The 20,167-nt window shown below is 51.4% G+C and overlaps 9 protein-coding genes across 9 annotated transcripts; 6 read left to right on the top strand and 3 right to left on the bottom strand.

The window, feature by feature from the left end:
• Nucleotides 1–592: 592 nt before the first annotated feature.
• On the bottom strand, nt 593–3,626 carry M436DRAFT_50660 (uncharacterized protein; the record flags this gene model as incomplete). Its single annotated transcript, XM_013570430.1, has 2 exons — nt 593–3,013; nt 3,063–3,626. 2 exons carry the CDS (start codon nt 3,624–3,626, stop codon nt 593–595), a joined length of 2,985 nt encoding a protein of 994 aa, XP_013425884.1.
• A 1,258-nt stretch (nt 3,627–4,884) lies between these two features.
• Nucleotides 4,885–7,372, top strand: M436DRAFT_50236 (WD40 repeat-like protein; the record flags this gene model as incomplete). The annotated part of the gene is made up of 2 exons (XM_013570353.1): nt 4,885–5,119; nt 5,172–7,372. 2 exons carry the CDS (start codon nt 4,885–4,887, stop codon nt 7,370–7,372), a joined length of 2,436 nt encoding a protein of 811 aa, XP_013425807.1.
• Nucleotides 7,373–8,730: 1,358 nt separating this feature from the next.
• Nucleotides 8,731–9,318, top strand: M436DRAFT_50397 (carbonic anhydrase; the record flags this gene model as incomplete). The annotated part of the gene is made up of 1 exon (XM_013570380.1): nt 8,731–9,318. One exon carries the CDS (start codon nt 8,731–8,733, stop codon nt 9,316–9,318), a length of 588 nt encoding a protein of 195 aa, XP_013425834.1.
• A 365-nt stretch (nt 9,319–9,683) lies between these two features.
• Nucleotides 9,684–11,127, top strand: M436DRAFT_74025 (Aldo/keto reductase; the record flags this gene model as incomplete). The annotated part of the gene is made up of 7 exons (XM_013570527.1): nt 9,684–9,739; nt 9,801–9,856; nt 9,887–9,902; nt 9,963–10,011; nt 10,075–10,334; nt 10,426–10,561; nt 10,660–11,127. The coding sequence occupies 7 exons, from the start codon at nt 9,684–9,686 to the stop codon at nt 11,125–11,127; spliced, it is 1,041 nt and encodes a 346-aa protein (XP_013425981.1).
• Nucleotides 11,128–11,286: 159 nt separating this feature from the next.
• Nucleotides 11,287–12,265, bottom strand: M436DRAFT_50792 (aldolase; the record flags this gene model as incomplete). The annotated part of the gene is made up of 2 exons (XM_013570452.1): nt 11,287–11,566; nt 11,652–12,265. The coding sequence occupies 2 exons, from the start codon at nt 12,263–12,265 to the stop codon at nt 11,287–11,289; spliced, it is 894 nt and encodes a 297-aa protein (XP_013425906.1).
• A 910-nt stretch (nt 12,266–13,175) lies between these two features.
• M436DRAFT_50270 (uncharacterized protein) lies at nt 13,176–14,214 on the bottom strand (the record flags this gene model as incomplete). Its single annotated transcript, XM_013570358.1, has 2 exons — nt 13,176–14,133; nt 14,183–14,214. 2 exons carry the CDS (start codon nt 14,212–14,214, stop codon nt 13,176–13,178), a joined length of 990 nt encoding a protein of 329 aa, XP_013425812.1.
• A 409-nt stretch (nt 14,215–14,623) lies between these two features.
• M436DRAFT_65087 (AP-2 complex subunit sigma) lies at nt 14,624–15,415 on the top strand (the record flags this gene model as incomplete). Its single annotated transcript, XM_013570465.1, has 5 exons — nt 14,624–14,634; nt 14,688–14,721; nt 14,778–14,895; nt 14,957–15,231; nt 15,383–15,415. The coding sequence occupies 5 exons, from the start codon at nt 14,624–14,626 to the stop codon at nt 15,413–15,415; spliced, it is 471 nt and encodes a 156-aa protein (XP_013425919.1).
• Nucleotides 15,416–16,411: 996 nt separating this feature from the next.
• Nucleotides 16,412–17,558, top strand: M436DRAFT_83206 (repressor of RNA polymerase III transcription MAF1; the record flags this gene model as incomplete). Its single annotated transcript, XM_013570526.1, has 2 exons — nt 16,412–16,417; nt 16,470–17,558. 2 exons carry the CDS (start codon nt 16,412–16,414, stop codon nt 17,556–17,558), a joined length of 1,095 nt encoding a protein of 364 aa, XP_013425980.1.
• A 616-nt stretch (nt 17,559–18,174) lies between these two features.
• On the top strand, nt 18,175–19,513 carry M436DRAFT_50185 (NAD(P)-binding protein; the record flags this gene model as incomplete). The annotated part of the gene is made up of 2 exons (XM_013570346.1): nt 18,175–18,236; nt 18,298–19,513. The coding sequence occupies 2 exons, from the start codon at nt 18,175–18,177 to the stop codon at nt 19,511–19,513; spliced, it is 1,278 nt and encodes a 425-aa protein (XP_013425800.1).
• Between the last annotated feature and the right edge of the window lie 654 nt (nt 19,514–20,167).

Here is a 20,167-nt window from a genome sequence, read left to right as displayed (position 1 = left end):
ACCTCGGCTCTAAGTTTTAGGCGTTTGGGTCGATGACATCTTCCGCAACAAAGAGCCAAGCAATAACGGAATACGCTCATTGAAGAGAACACTCTTTAACATGGTTTGGAAGTCACATACTTGCGACATTGTTGTCTGAAATGAGATAGTATGCCATTTTGTATAAAGATCAGAGTGAGAAAAACAGATGCAATGCGCAGCTAGATCTGCTACTACCGTAACCATGATGATGTGATGGGAATAAAAGCAATGGAAAGAGAAAACAGAGACTGAAAAGTAGATAACAGCAAAGATAGAAAAAAACACATCTCTGGCCCATGCTAACCATCAAATATAAAAAAGAGAGAGGAAAATGAAGTCGTCCCGGTCATAAAGCCATCATAGTCTCGCGTCCGTCTACCTCTCCCTGTTGGGGAGTGAGGTTGAAGGAAGGAGAAAGAAAAACAGCAAAGGTATAGAAAGTAGATGCGAGAAATAATGAGCCTGGAAAGTGCACCAAACTCCTTGGTACACCGAGAGGCCATGAACGCCGATGTGTCCTTTAACACCAGCAATGCGGCATTGCTCATTGGATGTGATGATATATGTTGATTTATTGGCAGAAGAGCTCGATCTCTCCCATACCTCCGACAGTCTCGCCACGCTGTTCACGCCAAGTTTCGAAGGCTGACTGTACATCTTCATCGCTCTGAATGCTGACATAGTCATCCTCGTCAAGGTACTTCAGCTTGACTTGGTTTGGTGAGCGATCACTCAGACTGATATTGGTGCTGCGAGACAGCTTGGCGTCAATGCGATCTCTCAGTGAATGGTACGAGATGTTCAAAGGCACGACAAGGGTCAAGACAGTACTCGAGGCGTGCACTTTGATCTTGAGCTGTGACAGACCAAATTCGGAGCTAGAGGACAGAGGAGGTGATATAGGAGAGTCGTAGCCGCCAGGTGGTCCTGAGGTAGGCGTGTTGGCGCGGGAGGATGCAACATAAGCCAAGCCAGGATTAACTCTGAGAGCAGGTGGACCATCATGAGGATATGGTGCATCTGCGTTCGAGCGAGTTGATGATCGTTCGCGCTGTTGTGGCGACTGCACAGGAGGGTAGGCCAGACTAGGTGAGTTGCTCTGGCTTCTGGGAGCTGAACTGTTGACAGAGTATTGAGCAGGGAAAGGCGGAACAGGAACATCAGGCACTGGCGGTCTTGATCCATTGGCAGCCCTGCGCGATACGTGGTTGATATCGGGACTGCTGGCAGATCTGTTTCTTGAAGGTGGGACCTGCTGAGTACTGTGCATGCCAACCAATCCAGGTCTGGGACCAGAAGTGCGCTGGCTGGCCGCGTAATTCGAGGGAGCGGCATTGTTGTCGCGCGAAGCAGTACGGCTCATAGCTGGGGCAGTGTAGCGCGTTTGATTGTCGTGGAATTGAGTCGGGAAGTACGACATGCTCGACGAACCACTGGTTCTCTGCGAAGGCAGCGGCGTCTCGACAGGCGAGAAGTACGAGTCTTTTTCCATCGAGGGTGATTGTGCGTAAGGCAACTGCTGGGTTCTCAGACTCAATGAAGGATGACGACCATCAGCTGCGTTGGCTGGGAGTCGTGGTGGAGGCATACGACCTCCCAGACTCAACGGAGGACCACTCTCGCCGGTCGTAGATCTTGAGCGCAGACTGGTCATCGATGCATTTCTGCTACTCATGGTAGAAGATTCAAAAGAGGAGTGCGGAGCGTATGGAGGGAATGGCGATGGCGGGACGACTGTGTCCTCTTCATCCTCTTCGTCGGCCTCTTTGTAAGGATTCACAAGATCTTCCTGATTCTGTTGGATGTAGGTGAAGTCAGTGGTCGAGGTACCTCCAGAAGGCCTGTGAGAAGCCGTAGTACTGTCGCTACGTCTTGCAAGATCGTTGCAAACAGCCTTCTGTTCTAGCAGCTTGGCGTACCATTTGCTCATGGTGTCTTCGGTTGGGAAGCGAACGACAAAGTTTTCGATGCCTGGATCACCCTTCCAGAAGATTTGACAAGTGTAGGAGCCGGGCTTTGATGCCTTGACGACATCTGTGACGTTCTGCATGAAGATACGACCTTTCAGCTGCATCTTCGGTCTGCCTTTCTTGTCAACCATCGAACGTGTGGACATTTTGTTCTTTGGCTTGTTGCGGTCGATATCCTTGCAACACAACAGAATCGATTCGAAGAAGTAGACGTGGTACTCTCGTTCCTGATCCTTTCCTGGTGCACTGTCGCTCTTTATAACAGTGTAGCTGCCGAATAGAAGAAGACTACCGAAGCCTGTGACCCGATGGCCCTTCCAGTCTTCAACACGACTCTTCAGGTCTTCCAGGGCTTCGAGTCTGTCTTCATTTTCGATGGCAGTGTTTGTGCGGGTCAGAACAGTTGTTGCACACTCCTTGCCCTTGAAGAGATCAGCCTTGATCTCCTCGCTGTAGTCACCCTTCTGGTACAAGGAATCAAGCAACAGTGGATACTTGGACAGTCTCTGGAAAGGCTTCATCAGAAAGCCGTACAGGGTTGGAGGAGATTCGACAAGCTGGCGCATGTCAATAGTGCCACCAGCTTCCTTGAGCTTGGCAAATTCTCTCATGACAACCTCTTCACAGAGCTTCTGGTTGGCGATATATGGTTCGTACACCATGAAACCCTCGTTTTGCTGGATGAAGATCTTCCCCCAGTTTTGCTCGTCCTCTGGCATAGCGTTGGTCTGCTCGACCTTGATAAGGAAACGACGTTGGAAGTTGAGAAGTTTGTCAAGGTTGTGGAAGATCTGATGGCTCACATCGCCCGAAACGACACCTTTGCTTTCGCAGAGCTGCTTGAAAGCCTGTAAGAGTTCAAGATGCTGCACGTATGTTCTTTCGGTTTGAACCAGTTCTTCGACAATGTGTTGTCGCTGACTGCGTTTGCCAGAGTGTGCGGCAATTTGATCCGGGCGAAGGTCTTCAATGATGTGTTGCTGTACCATTATATCGAGCAATCTTGAAACCATTCTTACGACCTGAACAAATTAGAAAGAACAATATATGTTGGGATAAGAGAGTGTTTACCTTGACAAAGCCACCAATGTCATCCTGGTAGAGATCGTAGAGAATGAAACAGTCTTCTACTGAAAAGTTGAGACCGTTGATGCAACCGCGCAAGAAACTCGATGTGAGGGCCTTTCCTTGTTTGGCAACGCTGATTTTGGAGACATCGACTTCAACAGGTTGATCGGGTCGCAGGATGTTGTATAGGGAGACGAGCGGATAGCCAAGCTGGAAGGTCTTCCAGATCAGCTGAACAACGTCGAGATCGTCATGCTGTTGTTCTGTTTCCAAGAAGTAGTCATCGAAGCCAGGGACCGCCAGGAGACGTTGGCGCAAGGTGATGCACATTTGGAACAGGGAAGCATCCTTGTCGGCAACCTTGTTCATGACATTGCCAGACGGCTCGACATTTCCCGGGACGGTAGAAGGAGCGGGTGAAAGCGAAGGCGTCGGCGGCACGTTGAATAGGGTGGACGTCGATGTGCCTTGAGTAGTGTCCGAGTTCCTAGACAGAACCGAGTGTATAGAATGCGAGGAGTGGGTATGGTTCTGAGACTGGACCAGCGGCGAGGTTGCGGAAGGCATTTTGTTGTAGAAAGCCTGGGGCGCGGTATGTGTTCGGGTCATTCCAGCATGAGAGGCAACCTGCATGATTGGGGAAGAGATCCGGGCGCGCGCGCAGACGTGGTATACAACGGAAAGCACACGTGGGCGTATGTGTCGAGGTTAGAAACAGGTTTGAAGCGATGGCAGGATGCAGGTCGTCAGAGTTCACAGACGCGTGCCGTGCGCGGTCGGAAGGTATGAGAGCACGATGCAGATGCAAGGATCTACAAGGGCATGTGTGTGAAGAAAGGCCGACTCTTGCTCAGGTGACAGTCCCTCCTTCCTTGAGCTGGGCGTGGACAAGGAGTGAGTGAGTGAGTGATTGCAGCGGTGGGGCCCGTGTGGAAGCCACTTTCTGGCCGTGGCTTTGGCTTGTATATGTCTTGTTTGTGAGTGAAGGAGCGACTACGACTCTAGCGGCGACGGTTGGACACGACACTTTCCCGGCGGACTGGGCTGGAGAATCTTCACTGTTGCAGCGGCGACGACGACTTGGGACAGAGAGGTGAACAATGAAAGACAGACGGACACAGGCTCACACAAGGAATAGCGAGCACAGGCGGGCGGCCCTTCTCAAAGGACCCTGCTCTTTCTGGCGGCTCTTTCCTTTATGAAACGCGCATGGGCCCCCCTTCCACATATACCCTACCACTGGTCCACCACCATGCACACGCTCCCAGTAGATCAGCCTCTGTTGTTACAAGACCTGCCGTCTGCATCGTGACTCTTCCGGCTCTGCCTTATGTTCCTCGACTTGTTCAACCTTGTTCTGCGTGATCTGTGACTGTCTTTGCTCCTTGACCACCTTGGAATAACCACAAGCGGCGGCAAGCTCATCAGGTAGTCCTGTAGAGCGCCTTGTCACTGGAGGCTGCGGCGATCACGCGAGGGCCACCGTCTTCTCCTCGCTTTCCTCGCCAAAGCAATCCGGACTGACGATCGTCCGTCCCGCCCGCCCAGTGGACTGAAAGTCGTTCCTGACTCTTAGCACCAGGCAAAGATCACTAAAGTCGTCGCCGGAGAAGCAAACTCTGTTGATTGGCCCACGAGGGTGCTGACTCTGCGGGCAAGTCTTGATGCCAACTCCCTGACACACAGCAGAGTCAAAGAGAAGCGCCGCTCACTGGAGTCTGATCGCGCCTTCCGTCCCGACATTTAGCCCGATCATCATCTTGTTTACAATACCAAACTTGTCTTGCCTTGGCCACCAAAACACTCGTGCGAGCAGACGCCTGAAATGGCCCAAGAAGAAATGAAGGTCGACGAGGGCTACTCAGGAGGCTCCGAGGAAACGAGAAGTCTATCCGACAGCGATTCTACCATGCACATCGATCCCGTCGACGGTCATGTTTCAAAGTCATCCACACCCAACTTCGAGTCGATGCTTTCGGGCGTCCTAGGCCTGCCCCCGGCCCAAAGATCAGCCTTCATAGCCTCTCTGCTGCAACTGCTACCAGAGTCTGAGCGATATGGTATTTGCATAACTCGGTCATATACACGCAGCACCCATCTGACCTGTGGTAGAAACCGCCTACACAGCTCTGCGCTCGCTGCGCACTTCGTCCATCGCATCCATAGTCGAGCGCCTCAATCCCCTCCTTCATCTTGATCCAGTAGTCTTCCTACCGCCCGAAATTACCTCCCAAATCTTCCTCCACCTCTCGCCCTCCGATCTCCTCCGATGCTCGACCGCTTCCCGGCTCTGGCGCGAACGGGTCTTGGACAGCACTCTGTGGAGGACCTTCTTCGCCCGCGAAGGATGGATGCCAGATCTTGCAGAAGTCAGGAGTGGCGAAGCTGCTGAAGCCAGACGCCGCGTCCTGTCGCGCAGCACTCCCCAAAAGCCTCCTAGAAGGAAACCTGATGGTGAACTCGAGAGAAGTGGTAGCATCAAAAGAGCAAAGGAAACCGTCAACGGATGGAATGAACAACACAGTACTCTCGAGGCCGACGAGGATGCTATTTTGCAGGATCCAGAAGATGGTGCTGCTTCACTGTCTGCCATGAGCCTCGCTTCCGAAGCCGATTACCTTGACATCATACCCGGAACGGACCTCTCTTCAAACTTGCTTCCCCAACTCTCCCCATCGCTCTATAACACATACGCTTCTGCGCCACGCATCAACTGGTTATACCTCTACAAGCAGCGGCGCCGGCTAGAAGACAATTGGAACAAGGGGCGATACACGACATTCCAGCTGCCACATCCTGATCATCCCGACGAAGCTCATGATGAGTGCGTCTACACGATACAGCACTCGCGTGACTGGCTAGTAAGTGGTAGTCGCGACAAGACCATTGCCATTTGGGATCTGGAAACTCAGAGGCGTGTGAGGACTCTCTCGGGAGCTCATATTGCGTCTGTGCTGTGTCTGCAGTTCGATGAGCGTCCGGACCAAGATATTGTGGTTTCAGGCGGAAGTGACTCCTTTGTTGTCATCTGGCGCTTCTCGACTGGTCGCATCATTCGCAAGATGGATGAAGCACATACTGAATCCGTACTCAACCTACGTTTCGATGACGACCTGCTGATAACCTGCTCCAAGGATAAGACCATCAAGATCTGGAATCGTAGAGAACTCTTTTTGGATAACGATCTCGTTCCGGCGGTCGCGAAACGTCAGCTTGAAATCGGCCATCCTATGAACCCTATCAAGGAGTACTCACTGCTACTCACACTCCTCGGCCATGGTGCAGCAGTCAATGCAATTCAAATGCACCAAGGTCAGATTGTTTCCGCTTCCGGAGATCGAACCATCAAGCAATGGGACATCAACACTGGTATATGCACAAGGACGTTTACCGGTCACACCAAAGGCATTGCCTGTGTGCAGTACGATGGTCGCCGCATCGTGAGTGGCAGCAGCGACAACACTGTCCGTATTTTTGACGCAGCTACGTCTGCAGAAGTTGCTTGTCTACCCGGCCACAGTAACTTGGTGCGTACTGTCCAGGCTCGCTTTGGTGATATGGCTATCTCATCGGAGGAGCTCGAAGCCGATGCACGTGCTGTCGATGAGAGATTCCATGACGCTCGCATGAATGGTTTGAACCCTGATCAGAATAGAGTCCGGGGCCAGCGCAACGCTGGCTCGAGCAACCCCAACGAGGTATGTGCCGTTGGTGCGAAGATTCCGCCGGGAGGTGGTGGTAATGCCTGGAGCCGCATCGTATCAGGCTCCTACGATGAGACGGTCATCATTTGGAAGAAGGACTCTGACGGTAAGTGGGTTCCGAGCAGAAGATTGCGGCAAGACGAGATTCTTCAAAATAGACGGAGGTCTCGGGTGCAAGCTGCAGCTGCTGTCCAGCAGGTAACGCAACAGCCACGCCAGAACAGTGCAGACGAGCAAGATACAAATGTACAGCCAGCTCAGTCCACTCTCTCGGTCTCGGCGCCGGTCCAAGATGCACAGCTTCAACAAGACCTCCAACAGCTGGCCCAAATAAACATGCAGCAACAAGCCCAACAGCATGCACAGAACCACGCCGGCCCGGCTGCTCCACCTGCTAATCACCACCATCATCATCACGGTCACCACGGAGCTGCTGGACACCACGGCCGTCATCGTGTCAGAGAAGACAGCAACCGTGTTTTCAAGCTTCAATTCGACAGTCGACGTATCGTGTGTTGTTCGCAGAACAGAGTCATTGTAGGCTGGGACTTTGCTGCTGGCGATACCGATCTCGAACAAGCGAGTCGTTTCTTTGGCGAGACGGATTAGATCATGGCAGTCATGTTGGTCTAAGTTTCGATTGAATTGTTGCATGCCTTGAGAGCTATGGTCGTCTTGACCAGTCCTTGAGCATCTTTCCTGGCGAAGGTTGTACTTTTAAGAGTCACGAAGCTCTTGACGAGCAAAGACATAATGAATTGATTGTATCCAATGTATCACACATTGTCCACCTATCCAGTCTCGTCGAAGCGCCATGACCCTGACCCGCGCGATGCTCGTAGTAGAATCGGGATTATTCTTGGAAATGCAAACATCAGGTGATGTTTGTCGGACGAAGATTTACTCGACTGTTTACGTACGCGCAAGATACGAGCCTCAAGGGTGTAGATATAAAGAGCATGCAGGAGTCACAGAATGAGTGCTTCCCTGCTCATCCCCATCTCAAGCCGGTCCCCGCCATGCCCCCACGTGCATGTCGAGTCGTTTGCGTTCAGACCAGCTGCAATGCACAGCGTGCGTTGCTACCAGAGCTTCGGTTAAGCAGTCAGCGCTATTGATTTAGATGCAGATCTACTCTGATGGTCAAAGAAAAGACAGCCGCAGCTCTGTGACATGTCGCAGACAGCCAAAGGGGTAGGAGCAAGCACAGAGGCGCAGTGTTGAGCTGCAAGCGCTTCACAGCTCGCGAGGCGGTCTGCAGATTGGCATACTTGCGGCACGTCTTGTGTGTAGCGATAAGAGTGTCGAACAAGGCGGGATCCAAGACATCGCTGTTGATCGAGAGACAAAGCGGTCATCTGGGCAAAGTTTTGGCCAGCGAAGCGCCGGCAACGGTATCCGTCAGTGCGCCGGAGAAGATGATGGTGGCAGCTTCCCAACAGCTCGCAAGCCGAGAGGAGAGCCAGTTCTTTCCATTATTTGATAAGACCCGCGACACTCTTGCAGTTGACAAACGCTCATCGCTCATCACTACCTTCTAATCGATAGCCAAACGACGCAGGCCACCCATTTCTTCCGAGCAAAAACACCAGCCTCTCCAAGCCATGTCAGAGAACACCGGTCCTAAGGGTACGTGAGTCAACAGCTCTATCGTTGCTTTCCCGTCATCGGCCCAGCTTCTTGTCTTTTTGTCCTTCTCTCCTTCACACCCAACACCATGCGGCCTCTTGCTCAATTCGCTGTACGAGCTTCTCGCTCTGGCAGAGCATTGCGTGCATTCAAGCCCACACCCACTTGCTATTTCCACACGTCACCACGCTCGCTGTGTCCGGACTCACAGAACGAGAACGACGATGACTACCGTACCATTGCCCACACGACAACACCTCTAACAATGCTGACCATCTATCTGTACAGGCGGCTTCGCCCACACCCTCGCCGAGCGCGTTGAGCAATGGAGCACCAGCATGGAGAAGTCCGACCCCGACTTCTTCCCCAAGTCAGCAAAGGGCCAGTCCCCCAAGATTCTCTGGATTGGATGCGCCGACTCTCGTATTCCCGAATCGACCATTCTGGGCCTGAAGCCTGGCGAGGTCTTCGTCCACCGCAACATTGCCAACATCATCACACCCACCGACATCAACTCGCTTTCCGTCATTGAGTTCGCCGTTGCTCACCTCAAGGTCGAACACATTCTCGTCTGCGGCCACACCAGCTGTGGTGGTGTCAATGCCGCCCTTGGAAACACCAGACTTGGTCTTCTCGACGTTTGGCTGCAGCCCATGCGCCAGTTGAGAATGGAGCACACAGAAGAGCTGGAGAAGATGGGATCTCAGGCTGAGAAGACCCACAGACTCAGTCAGTTCAACATTTTGCGCAGTCTCGACACTCTGAGAATGAACCCTACCGTCATCGACGCCATGGCCGAGCGCAACTTGGAGCTGCACGGTGTCATCTACCACGTCGAGAACGGCAAGCTTGAGGTTGTCGAGTCCACCGAGGAGGAGAACAGATTGAAGAAGCGTCTTGCTGCCTTCACCACAAAGACTGCATAAGTGCAATGTGTACATTTTTGAAAGGGCCCTCTCGAGGTCCGTGGAGTAATTCTGGAGTAGGCATTGGCAAACACTCAAGTATGGCCTATTACGATAAACGGGAGGTGGGAACTATTGGAAGAGGCTAGCTATACAGGTTGAACGCGTTCAATTGCGGCGACACATAATCAACATCGAAATCACATCAATCGACTTTGCTCATACATGGCCAATCTTCCAAATACTTCGTGAGTCAGTGTATCCACTTTGTGGAGCCACTGCGATGCCGGATGTTCGGACATAGCGGCATAGCTCCATGCTCATGGAATAAGTTGTTTCGCTTTCACCTTTGGTTCTTCCAAACAAAAGTGACCTGGCAAAACGAAATGCACGAACTAGCAGCGTATGCCAAACCGCAAGAGTCCAAGATGAAGTACCAGTAGTGAGTTCCATACCCTTCACTGACATGGCCCATCCATATCCTGACTCTCGATCTAATCCAGCTTGGGACAATCCGGACTCAAGGTCTCTCAGATCATCCTGGGAGCCATGTCCTACGGTTCTTCCTAATGGCAGGACTGGGTGTTAGACGAGGAGCAAGCATTGTGAGCATACACCCACTCAAAAAGAGTAAGAAGCAGCAATTAACTAACTCCTTTTCCAAGGCCTCTACTCAAATATGCCTACGACCGCGGCATCAATACTTGGGATACTGTTCGTCTCCCCCTTTTCTCACTCCTCCTTCTCGCCATAACCCGACTAATTACGACTCCACAGGCAGACGTTTACTCTAACGGCCGCAGCGAAGAAATCATCGGCAAGGCAATCACAGAATACAAAATTCCTCGCCATCGCCTCGTGCTGCTGACAAAATGCTACTTTGGCGTCACCGACGACGACAACAATGTTCACCAACCCACGATTCCTGAAATGATGACCAATGACGGGGACTTGGTGAACCGCGTGGGATTATCGAGAAAGCATATCTTTGATGCAGTGGAAGCTAGTGTGAAGAGATTGGGTACTTATATCGATGTGTAAGTTTTTTTCTTGGAAATCGTGTTTCTGTTGCTTTTCCTCGTGTAGCAGAGGGAGAAATTTGCTGATGAGAAATGCGAAAACGTACAGATTGCAAATCCACAGGCTGGACAGAGGAGCCCCGAAAAAGGAAATCATGAAGGCGTTGAACGATGTCGTTGAAAAGGGCTGGGTGCGCTATATCGGTGCTTCTTCAATGGCAGCTTGGGAATTCCAACAACTGCAGGTAAGTTCTACTCTCTTCCATCTTTCTTCCAATCGCACGAAACCAAGGCAAAGCAAAAGAGGAGAAAGGACTGACGAAAAGGATTCATCATCAAAAAGAACATTGCAGAAACAAACAACTACCACAAATTCATCAGCATGCAAAACTACCACAACCTCCTCTACCGCGAAGAAGAGCGCGAGATGATACCCTATTGCAAAGCCACCGGCGTGGGCTTGATCCCTTGGTCCCCCATGGCCCGCGGCATCCTCGCCCGCCCTTGGTCCTCTCGCACATCAACTCGCGAGTCCTCTGACAACACACTCAAAGCTTTGATCCGCAACAAAGAAACCTCCGCCGACGAAAAGATTGTCAAGAAAGTTGAGGAAATGGCAGAGAGAAAAGGGATAAGTATGGCGGGTGTGGCGGTGGGGTGGAGTGTCGCCAAAGGCGATATCCCGATTTTGGGGTTGAGCAGCAAAGAGAGGATTGATGAGGCGTGTGCGAATTGTAGGGTGGAGTTGAGTCAAAGGGAGATTGCCGAGTTGGAGGAGTTGTACGTGCCTAAGGCTGTTAGTGGGTTCTAGAGGATCTTTCGGATGGTTTGAAGGAACCACAGAGATTATAGGTCAGATGATGAATGCATAATAGACATTGAACTATCTCGTTGCCAAAACAAGCGAACAGCTGTATGGTCTGATCCACCTTTTTTCCAATACCTCTGACTTTTGACACGGGAGCGAGCTCTAATAAGTACCAGCCTTGCCAGCACAACCCATATGATCGATCCAATACTCGCATTGCTTCTTGATCAAATCCGTGCCCGTCTCCAGTTGCTCGGTCAAAGGCACTTTACCGGTCTTCTCGGCCGTGTAAGCAAAGTAATCAGACAGCACCATTTTGTTGACGTTGACGCGTGTGACGCCTCTTTCGATGCATTTGGATAGGATTTCGGGGATGAACTCGTTGGTGCCGTGTAGCACGATCTGGACTCTGTCGTCTACTTTTTTCTGGATAGCTTCGAGACTGTTGTTTCGGTTGTTAGTAAAGGGTTGCTGGATGGGAGGTTTGGGTCGAGGGAGAGAGAGAGAGAGAGGGCCAATAAGCTTACCGGTCGTAATCCAAATGGATGTTTTCCACGCCGTGGTAATCACCATGTACGTTTCCGAACGCAGGAGCCAGGAAATCAATCCCGGTAGCGATGAAATCGTCGACTTCTTCTGCTGTGGTCATCATACCCTCCAATTCTGCAGTATCCTTGACACCGTCTTCGCCTCCCTCGATACGTCCCGGCTCGGCTTCCGTAGCAATACCCTTGGAATGGCACAACTTCACCAGCTCAGTGGTTTTGGCAAGGTTCTCCTCTTTCTCATAGTGTGACATGTCTACCATGATGGAATCAAACATGGGTGTGCCATCATGTTTCTTGAGGTCTGCAGCCCGCTTGATGACTTCCGGGTCTTGGGCGTGGTCCATGTGTAGAGTTACGGGCACAGAGGCGGCTGCACAGGCTTCGGCGGCGGCAGACACAAAGGAAGGTGAATAGTGCAGCGCCCAAGGGAAGAGCAGGATTTGTAGAGGTGCTTTCTTTGCTTCGGCGGCGCGGATGGCGCCGATGATGGTTTCAAGGTTGTAGGATACGACTCCCAGGACGCCGTATTTGCCTTTAGCTGCTGCGTTGAGCATGCGTACGGCTGGGTTGTTGGTGAGTTTTTGGAGTGCCATTGTTGCTGGTTGTGATAGGCTTCAGAGGTTTATGCTATTGTGTCGACTGGACTGTATTTCTATCCTTGAAACAGCAGAATAGGTCGAATTGAATGACCAAGGGATTTTCTAGAAAAAGACAAAACTATCGCGCCGCCCATGTTCGAGGATATATAAACAACCGGTAAGGTCATTGCCCCGCTACCTCTACCCCACCGGTCTTCTCGCCGAATTTGTGTCCCGCGTTGCCCACCCACCCTGGGCTTCCGAAGCATTCTGCCTAGCGGAGAAGAGTGGAGGATCCTCGGAGGATGCACGGCGTGGTCATCGGTCGTTTTGCCGAAGAGGCTATTCGGTGTGATATGTGCCGATGCCGGAAGTCGGGTAGCGATTGCGAATGATGATGCATTCTTGTATATATTCAGTCTATGAAGGTCTGCTTAGTTCTCAGGTTGCAGCCAAAGGCCGCGTCGCTTTGACGAGAAGATGCCAGAAAGAGAGTCTGGACAGGAACAATGAAACAAGAAATGAGAATAGTTCAAAAAGAAGATGCTTTTCCACACGTACTCGTAACTTCGTTCATGTATTGGGCAGCGAGGCATTAATCATTACAAACCGAGCAGATGTCGAGCGATAGGCCTGCAAAGCCTCCTCCAACAGTTTCCGAGAAACAGGCGTATCGAACCGTGTCGGCAGGTGGCATGCATGAATACTGACCTAACAACCTTGTGCAGACCAACAAGCGTATGCATAGTACCGGACGATACTAGTATGGCGGCTCACAGGGTGTATCCGTCTCGTAAGACATACTGTCGTGTATGCCTTCATCTCCGAGTGTCCTTTGGAGATACATCACGGGTGTCGACGTTGCTCATAGGATCCATCCAACCATGAGTGGTTTGAGGTTTGAGAAATTCGGAAATGCTTTATCCTAGTTGGCATGTCCGTTCGTAGGCACATCCTCCTCTACTTCGACGTACTTGGCACACGCAAAGTAGCCTTTGTTCTCGACCACACCACGGTTCCTGACGACAGCCGTGTACTTGATGACCCATTGAGGGATGACCTGGCCGTCCATCTTTTGACCGTTCTCTTGACGCTTTCTCTTCTCTCCAATCTTCTCCGAGGCTTGCGACAGGACACCAGCACCTTCGTGATCGAGAAGTCCCCTGATGGTACCACGAGGCATGATATTGACCGAGTCATTGTTGACGAGCAGTTCAACATTCTTGCTCTTGGCCAGGCTAGATAGCGGCTGGGGTACGCTACAGCAGTCACGCAGACTGATCTGGTTGACCGAAGGCTGAACACTTGCCTTCTCGAGGAAAGGTTGCAGGCGGTTTGCGCCAAACTCGGATACGCCTAGTCTTCGTACCAGTCCGTCTTTGTGCAGCTTTTCGACCAGCTTCCAAGTTTCCAACTGGTTGTCCACAGGCTCAGGAGAAGACTCTTTGGTTCCTCTGCTCTTGATCTTGTCCGGACAGCACTCACTCTCCTCGTCAAAGTAGACACCAGGGAATGAAACAATCAAAAGGTCGACATTAGGCATGTGCAGCTCCTTCTGAACCAGATCAATCGCTTGACGAAGATGCTCCCCTCTTGCAGAAGTGTCTTCATCGGAAAGGAAGAAGATCTTTGCGGTTATGTCATATTGGTCTCTCTCTTCGTGTAGGGAACTGTTGGTGAAGTCGAGTCGTGGGATGTACAGGGTTTTGGCGTCGTCCGAGTACGAGACCCAATCCGCATGCTGAGAAGTGCCATTCTGCTTGGGCTCTTGTGAGAGTTCTTTGGCCTCCTGTTGTGCGCCCTCGAAACTGTCGCGTAGGCTCCATGTGAGTTCGGTATGGGAATTGTCGGCGGCATTGACGCCTTGTTGAAGCATGGTATTGCTAAGAGATATGAGCACAAGCCGGCATGACGCAGTATAACAAGCATTACCCGGTGGATAGAATAATGGTTTCGGCCGTCATGATTGTTGAGGTGGATTTCTAAGCGGAAAAAGTAGGAGATGATTAGGACGCTCAAAAAATGCGAGAGATGTACAAAAAAGCAAAAGGCAGCAGGATGCAATGCGAGTGCGACGATTGGAACAGCAGAGAGCAGGCAGGTGTCGTGTGAGTGGCGGTAGGAATACTTGAGAAAAGGTAGAGGAGTGGGATGGTGGGATGGGATTGTATGATTTGGGGCTGACTTGAGGAAAGCGCTATCGCCGAGGTTGGCCGAGAGCCAAAAAGGCAGTTGCGGCGCGGAGGGACAGAGTCTGGAGCAGGTGCCAGGTGTGAGGGCTGCGACTGTGACAGGCTGGCTGTTGGCATCGTACACTCAGGAGGGGCATTGTTTCTCGACGCAACAAGCTTCTCTCTACTTTCAACAACCAAGATGCCCATCAAGTAGGCCGCTCCCTCTGTTCGGGAGTGCTTGCCCTTGCTAATGCGCTCGCTAGATATCTGATTCTGCTGTCAAGGCAGGGCAAAGTGGTGAGCGCAGCAGCGTGCAAGCTGCAGAGAGGCAGGAGCTAACGCAACCAACACAGCGCCTCGCAAAGTGGTTCACAACACTGTCGCCCAAGGACAAGGCAAAGATCATCAAGGATGTATCGCAGCTAGTCCTCGCCCGCCGCACGCGCATGTGCAACTTCCTCGAGTACAAGGGTCGGTCGCATCGTGTCCCCCACCTACGCACCAATCCACAAGCTGACGGATTGTGTCAAAGATTCGAAAGTCGTCTACCGCCGCTACGCTTCCCTCTTTTTCATCGCCGGTTGCGCCTCCGACGACAATGAGCTCATCACACTAGAGATTGTCCACCGCTATGTCGAGCAGATGGACAAGTACTACGGCAATGTCTGCGAGCTCGACATTATCTTCAATTTCCAAAAAGCATACTTTATCCTCGACGAGCTACTGCTAGCCGGAGAGATGCAAGAGAGCAGCAAGAAGAATGTCCTCAGGTGTATCGGCCAGCAAGACAGTCTTGAGGACATGGAGGTACGCAATCCCATCTCTACACACTCGCTGTCGCTTCCCGCAATTCCTGCACACGCTGCTATTGCTTCATGAATTCGACGCGGCTTTCTATCCCAGCCAACACCACTTTCATCCATCTGGCATCTGCCAACACGTACTCACACTGATCCAGGTCGAAGACGAGGCCGTCACGCGCATCATGTAGAGGCAGTCTTTCAACAATGCCGCCGTCGACATGACCGCTTCTCATACTTCCCAGCACTCGCAGCATTTTATGGCGTTACATCGGAAAACAGGAGTTACTGGTGGTTCTGTGATTTGCATTTGGACAACGATACCACAACATGTGCACTACTAGCAATACAAACGAGTGTCCCTCGCCTTAGGCAGGGCTTCCGGGTCTTAGGCCTGCTGCTCAATCATAATGACCATCCAACGATGCCCTTTTTGGTTCAGGCTCTTGGTGTGACTCTGCTGCGTTTGCTCTTGCTATCTGTCCCTCTGTTCTTCGCTTCCTGTTCTCATCGAGATCTGCTGGCTGTCTTGGTCGTTGACCTCGTTGTGGTGTATTGACTTTGTCTTTGTCTAGGTGCTTGTCTCGACTCAAGACGTCCCTCTCTTGGACACCTGTGTCATGGATGTCATCAACAACAACAACAAAGCAAATCACAACAAGCGGCCACGTTCTCGACATGTTGGTTGATACATCAAACCGAGACGGTTGTTTTGGCAGACAGATGTTTAGGTCCGGGCTTATGATTGGCTTTGCCAAACCGCGCATGCGTCACCAAAGCCCCAAACCGCCGAGCGTCGAGAGAGGGACCGCATTCGGCCACAGCCAGTCTCGCGATCCAACGGTCCCCTCGGCCGCTCGTAATACACCACAGCACAGCTATCACCACCACTCATCCTTGCTCTCTTCCGTCCCCCAGCGATTTATTATTCGACCCAGCACCATTAACCATATCTGCGACCGAGTGCGACACTCATATACCCGGTCGACCGCTTATCAGCAGCCGTTCGACTCCTCCTTGCGCACTACCGCCAGTCGTCGCATCTCGTCACGCGTCTACAAACGCATCTTACACACATCCTTCACTCGCCCAGCAAACATCTGGACGAATCTCTACCACTCTATACCGACAACTATCCTTATCGTATCACGTAACACCCGCCTAGCAACGGCGCATCAACCTGCACCATGAAGGTGAGCTCATTTCCGACGCGACATCGTCTGCAGCCTGCTAATCTATCTTCAGTACGTTCCTCTTCGCGACTTCCAAGTCATCACAGATGCCCTCAACTTCTCGACCACCGACCTGCACGTCATTGGCAGCTGCGACCTTTACACAACGAAAGCTGCTGGTAGCGACAAGAAGCTGTACAAGAACATTGAAAACTCGCTTGAAAAGGAACACGGAAACCTGTTGCGCTTGGCCGCATCGCTATCGCCCCCATCAATTCCCATCGACAGCAGGAAGAAAGAGCGCAAGCCATCAGTCCACATGCCCGAGATCAATCTTTCCCGCGACAGCCCTTTCGGTTCTTTTAACCAGATCAGCGCAAGACGAACATTCGCCTATCTTATCGCGACCCTGAACGCATCACACCCTGACTACGACTTCTCACATATCCTCCGTCCTACCGACTTCCGCAAGACAACAGGCACAGCAATCAGGAGAAGCGTCGATAGCACCCTCATGAACATGCGCCCTCGTCGCATGTCCACTCTTCTGTCACCTCATGCCAAATCGTCTCTGAGTGCTGGTTCACCTCAAGGCATCACTTCACCAAATGCAGAGTTTGTATGGGGCGAGCATATGTGGAAGCTGATGGACAAGGAGATGGACCTCAAGGCCTGTGAGAAGTACACATGGGATCCTGAGGACGATCCCTTTGAAGGCGAAAGCGCTTTGTGGAGTCAACACTACTTCTTCTTCAACAAGGACAAGAAGAGAGTCTGCTACCTCAATTTCCGCTCGTTCAGTGTCTTGTCACACTCACCCGCCAACGGTATGCATCCGCGCACCGTCCCCATTACCAATCCTGGAGTTGGTGAGGGAGCAGGAAAGAGAGCCCAGTACTGGCTTGGCCACAGTGTCGATGACGACGATGTCGACAACTGGAGAGAGGACGACGATCTCGAGTTTGATGACTCGATGAGCATCGACAACGACAGCAATGAAGGCGAGTACAGGAATGACCTTGACGATGTCCGCGACAAGCTCGAGGACGGCTACTACGCCTGGGCTGATGGCACTGTTGATTCGACCGATGCCTCTGGTTGGGATCCTCGTCGCATGCACCGTGGCTCTAGTGAGGGTCCGGCTGATGCCATGGAGATCTGATCTGCTGAGCAAGATATCACATCTCGGTGGTCGTCACGGCCACCACTATTCACGAACGCTGGACGTTAATTTCTTGTTCATACTAAGTTCTAATCTGGGCATCGGAGTGGTTCATGGCAGGGCTGGCAATGGCGTTTGAGATTATTTCTCTTTCTTCTGTTTTTATGACTATACCAGGCGCTGGGTTCTTGGAGTGGGAGATAGCCAAGCGACTCGGCCTGGATGGATGTGTTAATAGCGCCTATATCGTGTTTTACCTGAGAACAAACGACGTTCGGAATGATTACAACGAGATTCTCTGCATCTTGTGCCAGTCTTGTTATGATATAATGCAACACCTTGATGATCACAGCATAATGCACATGTGGATCACAGCAATATCAGAGCCGCGCCACCCGAGATCGATCAGATTGAGATCAGACCAAGAGGGTGCAGGAGTATGAATCCGGCAAATTGTGGTACGATAAGAATCGAAACAGACATGGGAAATTGAGGCAAAGGTTCAACCGAAATCGTCAAACTCGTGTATCGTCATCTCATCTCCCCGAAATTCCGTGAATACCATCATCCCAAGTTCTCCACACATGACAAGAAAGTTGGACATCACAACACAAAGATGGAAGGTTCAGACGACGAGCAACAGTCAGTCTACACCGTGCTAGTCACCGGCGCAAACAGGTAAACTCGCGACAGAGAGATACGAACCCCCAAAGACAAATGACTGACATGCAACAAACAGCGGTCTAGGCTTCTCGACCTGCTGCCGCCTCATCGACGAATTCCTCTTTACGCGCCCACAAACGCAATCGCTCCACCTCCTCATCACCACCCGCTCCGCCTCAAAAAACAAAGACACACAATCGCGACTGCAGCAGCACCTGCAAAAGACACTCCACAAAGCCGACAAGAGCACCCCCGGCATCTCCAAAGTTTTGGCCTCGCGCATAGCCATCTCAGGCGAACAAGTGGATTTGTGCAACCTGCGCAGTGTCAAAGAGCTTGGAGAAAGATTGGTGAACAAGGGACAAAGACTAGATGTGCTTATCTGCAATGCGGGCATCGGAGGGTGGAAGGGCTTGAACTGGCCTTCTGCCATTTGGTCAATGATGACGGATTGGAAACATTCGTGCACGTATCCAACCTACAAACTGGGCTTTGTGGGCAGCGTAGCGCCCCAAGGAAATGAAGACAAGCAACAGCAGTTGGGAGAGGTTTTTACGGCGAATGTGTTTGGGCATTACTTGCTTGCTCATTGGCTTGCGCCGCTGATGAAGGCGGATGTGTCAAACGACCCTGGCCGCATCATCTGGATATCGAGTATCGAGGCTTATGCGCATGCTTTTGATGCAGACGACTTGCAAGCGCTGACTTCAGATGCGGCATACGAGTCTTCGAAACGCCTCACTGATTTGCTGGTCTTGACTTCTGAGTTGCCATCTACTGCAACTTCCACCGCTGCCTTCCTCGACGAAAGCGATGACGGCCAGAAACCGAAAATGTACTTGGCACACCCGGGTGTTTGTGCGACGAGTATTGCAGACTTGCCTTTGGTCTTGTGGTATGCAATGCTGTTTGCTCAATACGTTGCTCGTTGGTTGGGTTCGCCCTGGCATCCTGTCTCTTCATATCTGGGCGCTGTATCCAGTGTGTGGCTATCACTGGCACCCTTCTCCACCCTCTCCAACCAAGAAACCACTGATGGAAAAGCAAAATGGGCGAGTTCTACAGACGTGTTTGGCAATGAACGCGTTGTAAGAACTGAAGTGGGTGGATGGGGATGGGGAGGCAAGGTAGGAGAGAAAGCGGATGGAAAGATGAGATTGAGTGCAAATAGGTGGAGAGGCCAAGAGGACGTCACTAAAGAGTCGAGAGAGGAGTTTGAAGTGTTAGGGCAGAGAGTCTGGAGGGAAATGGAGGATTTGAGGAGGACTTGGGAGAAGAGGTTGCGAGTTTAATATGCAACTCACCATTCGCACCACCTAACCACTCTGTAAACGTCACAAAACAACATTTACACCTTGTGAGAGTCTACCTACCTCTCCCTCTATCACCATGTCCTTCACCTCCCCCTCTTCCTGTTGGAAAAAAGGCCAAAAAGTCGACCGTTACCACCCTCCAATTCGAACCCACAACCCCCTCCCTTCCGCTCCTCTCACCCAACAAGGCAATATCCTTCTAACCTCTACACAAAAAGAAGGTCTCGATGTCGAGACATTCGGTGAAGTTCCAAAGATTTGAGTAGGCACTGTCTTTGCTCTCCATCCCTGTTTGAATTGGTAAAAGGCAAATTCGAAGTCAGAATAATGGAAGAGCAGTGCTAACTGGAGCTGAATTGCGATGAAATATAAACTCTTCAGAAAGCAACATGGTCTGTGCATGAATCGGACGGCTGGTGAACCCTGGTCACAAACTCATCGTAATCACTTTCGCTCTTCTCATGCTCTTTTCACAGACAATCTGGACGAGTCTATATCTTGTGTCGAAGGGTGTATGGGGTGGAGATTGAAACTGGTTGCTAGGTTGCTCATATGTTGTGCTAAAGCCTACCTATGTTTCTAACATCTCAAACGCGACAACACATCCATTCACTAATCCAGTTGAGCCACTTG

The sequence above is a fragment of the Aureobasidium namibiae genome (assembly GCF_000721765.1).
Source record: "Aureobasidium namibiae CBS 147.97 unplaced genomic scaffold scaffold_12, whole genome shotgun sequence".
NCBI classification, from domain to species: domain Eukaryota; kingdom Fungi; phylum Ascomycota; class Dothideomycetes; order Dothideales; family Saccotheciaceae; genus Aureobasidium; species Aureobasidium namibiae.
This window is presented reverse-complemented; position numbering and strand designations above follow the sequence as displayed.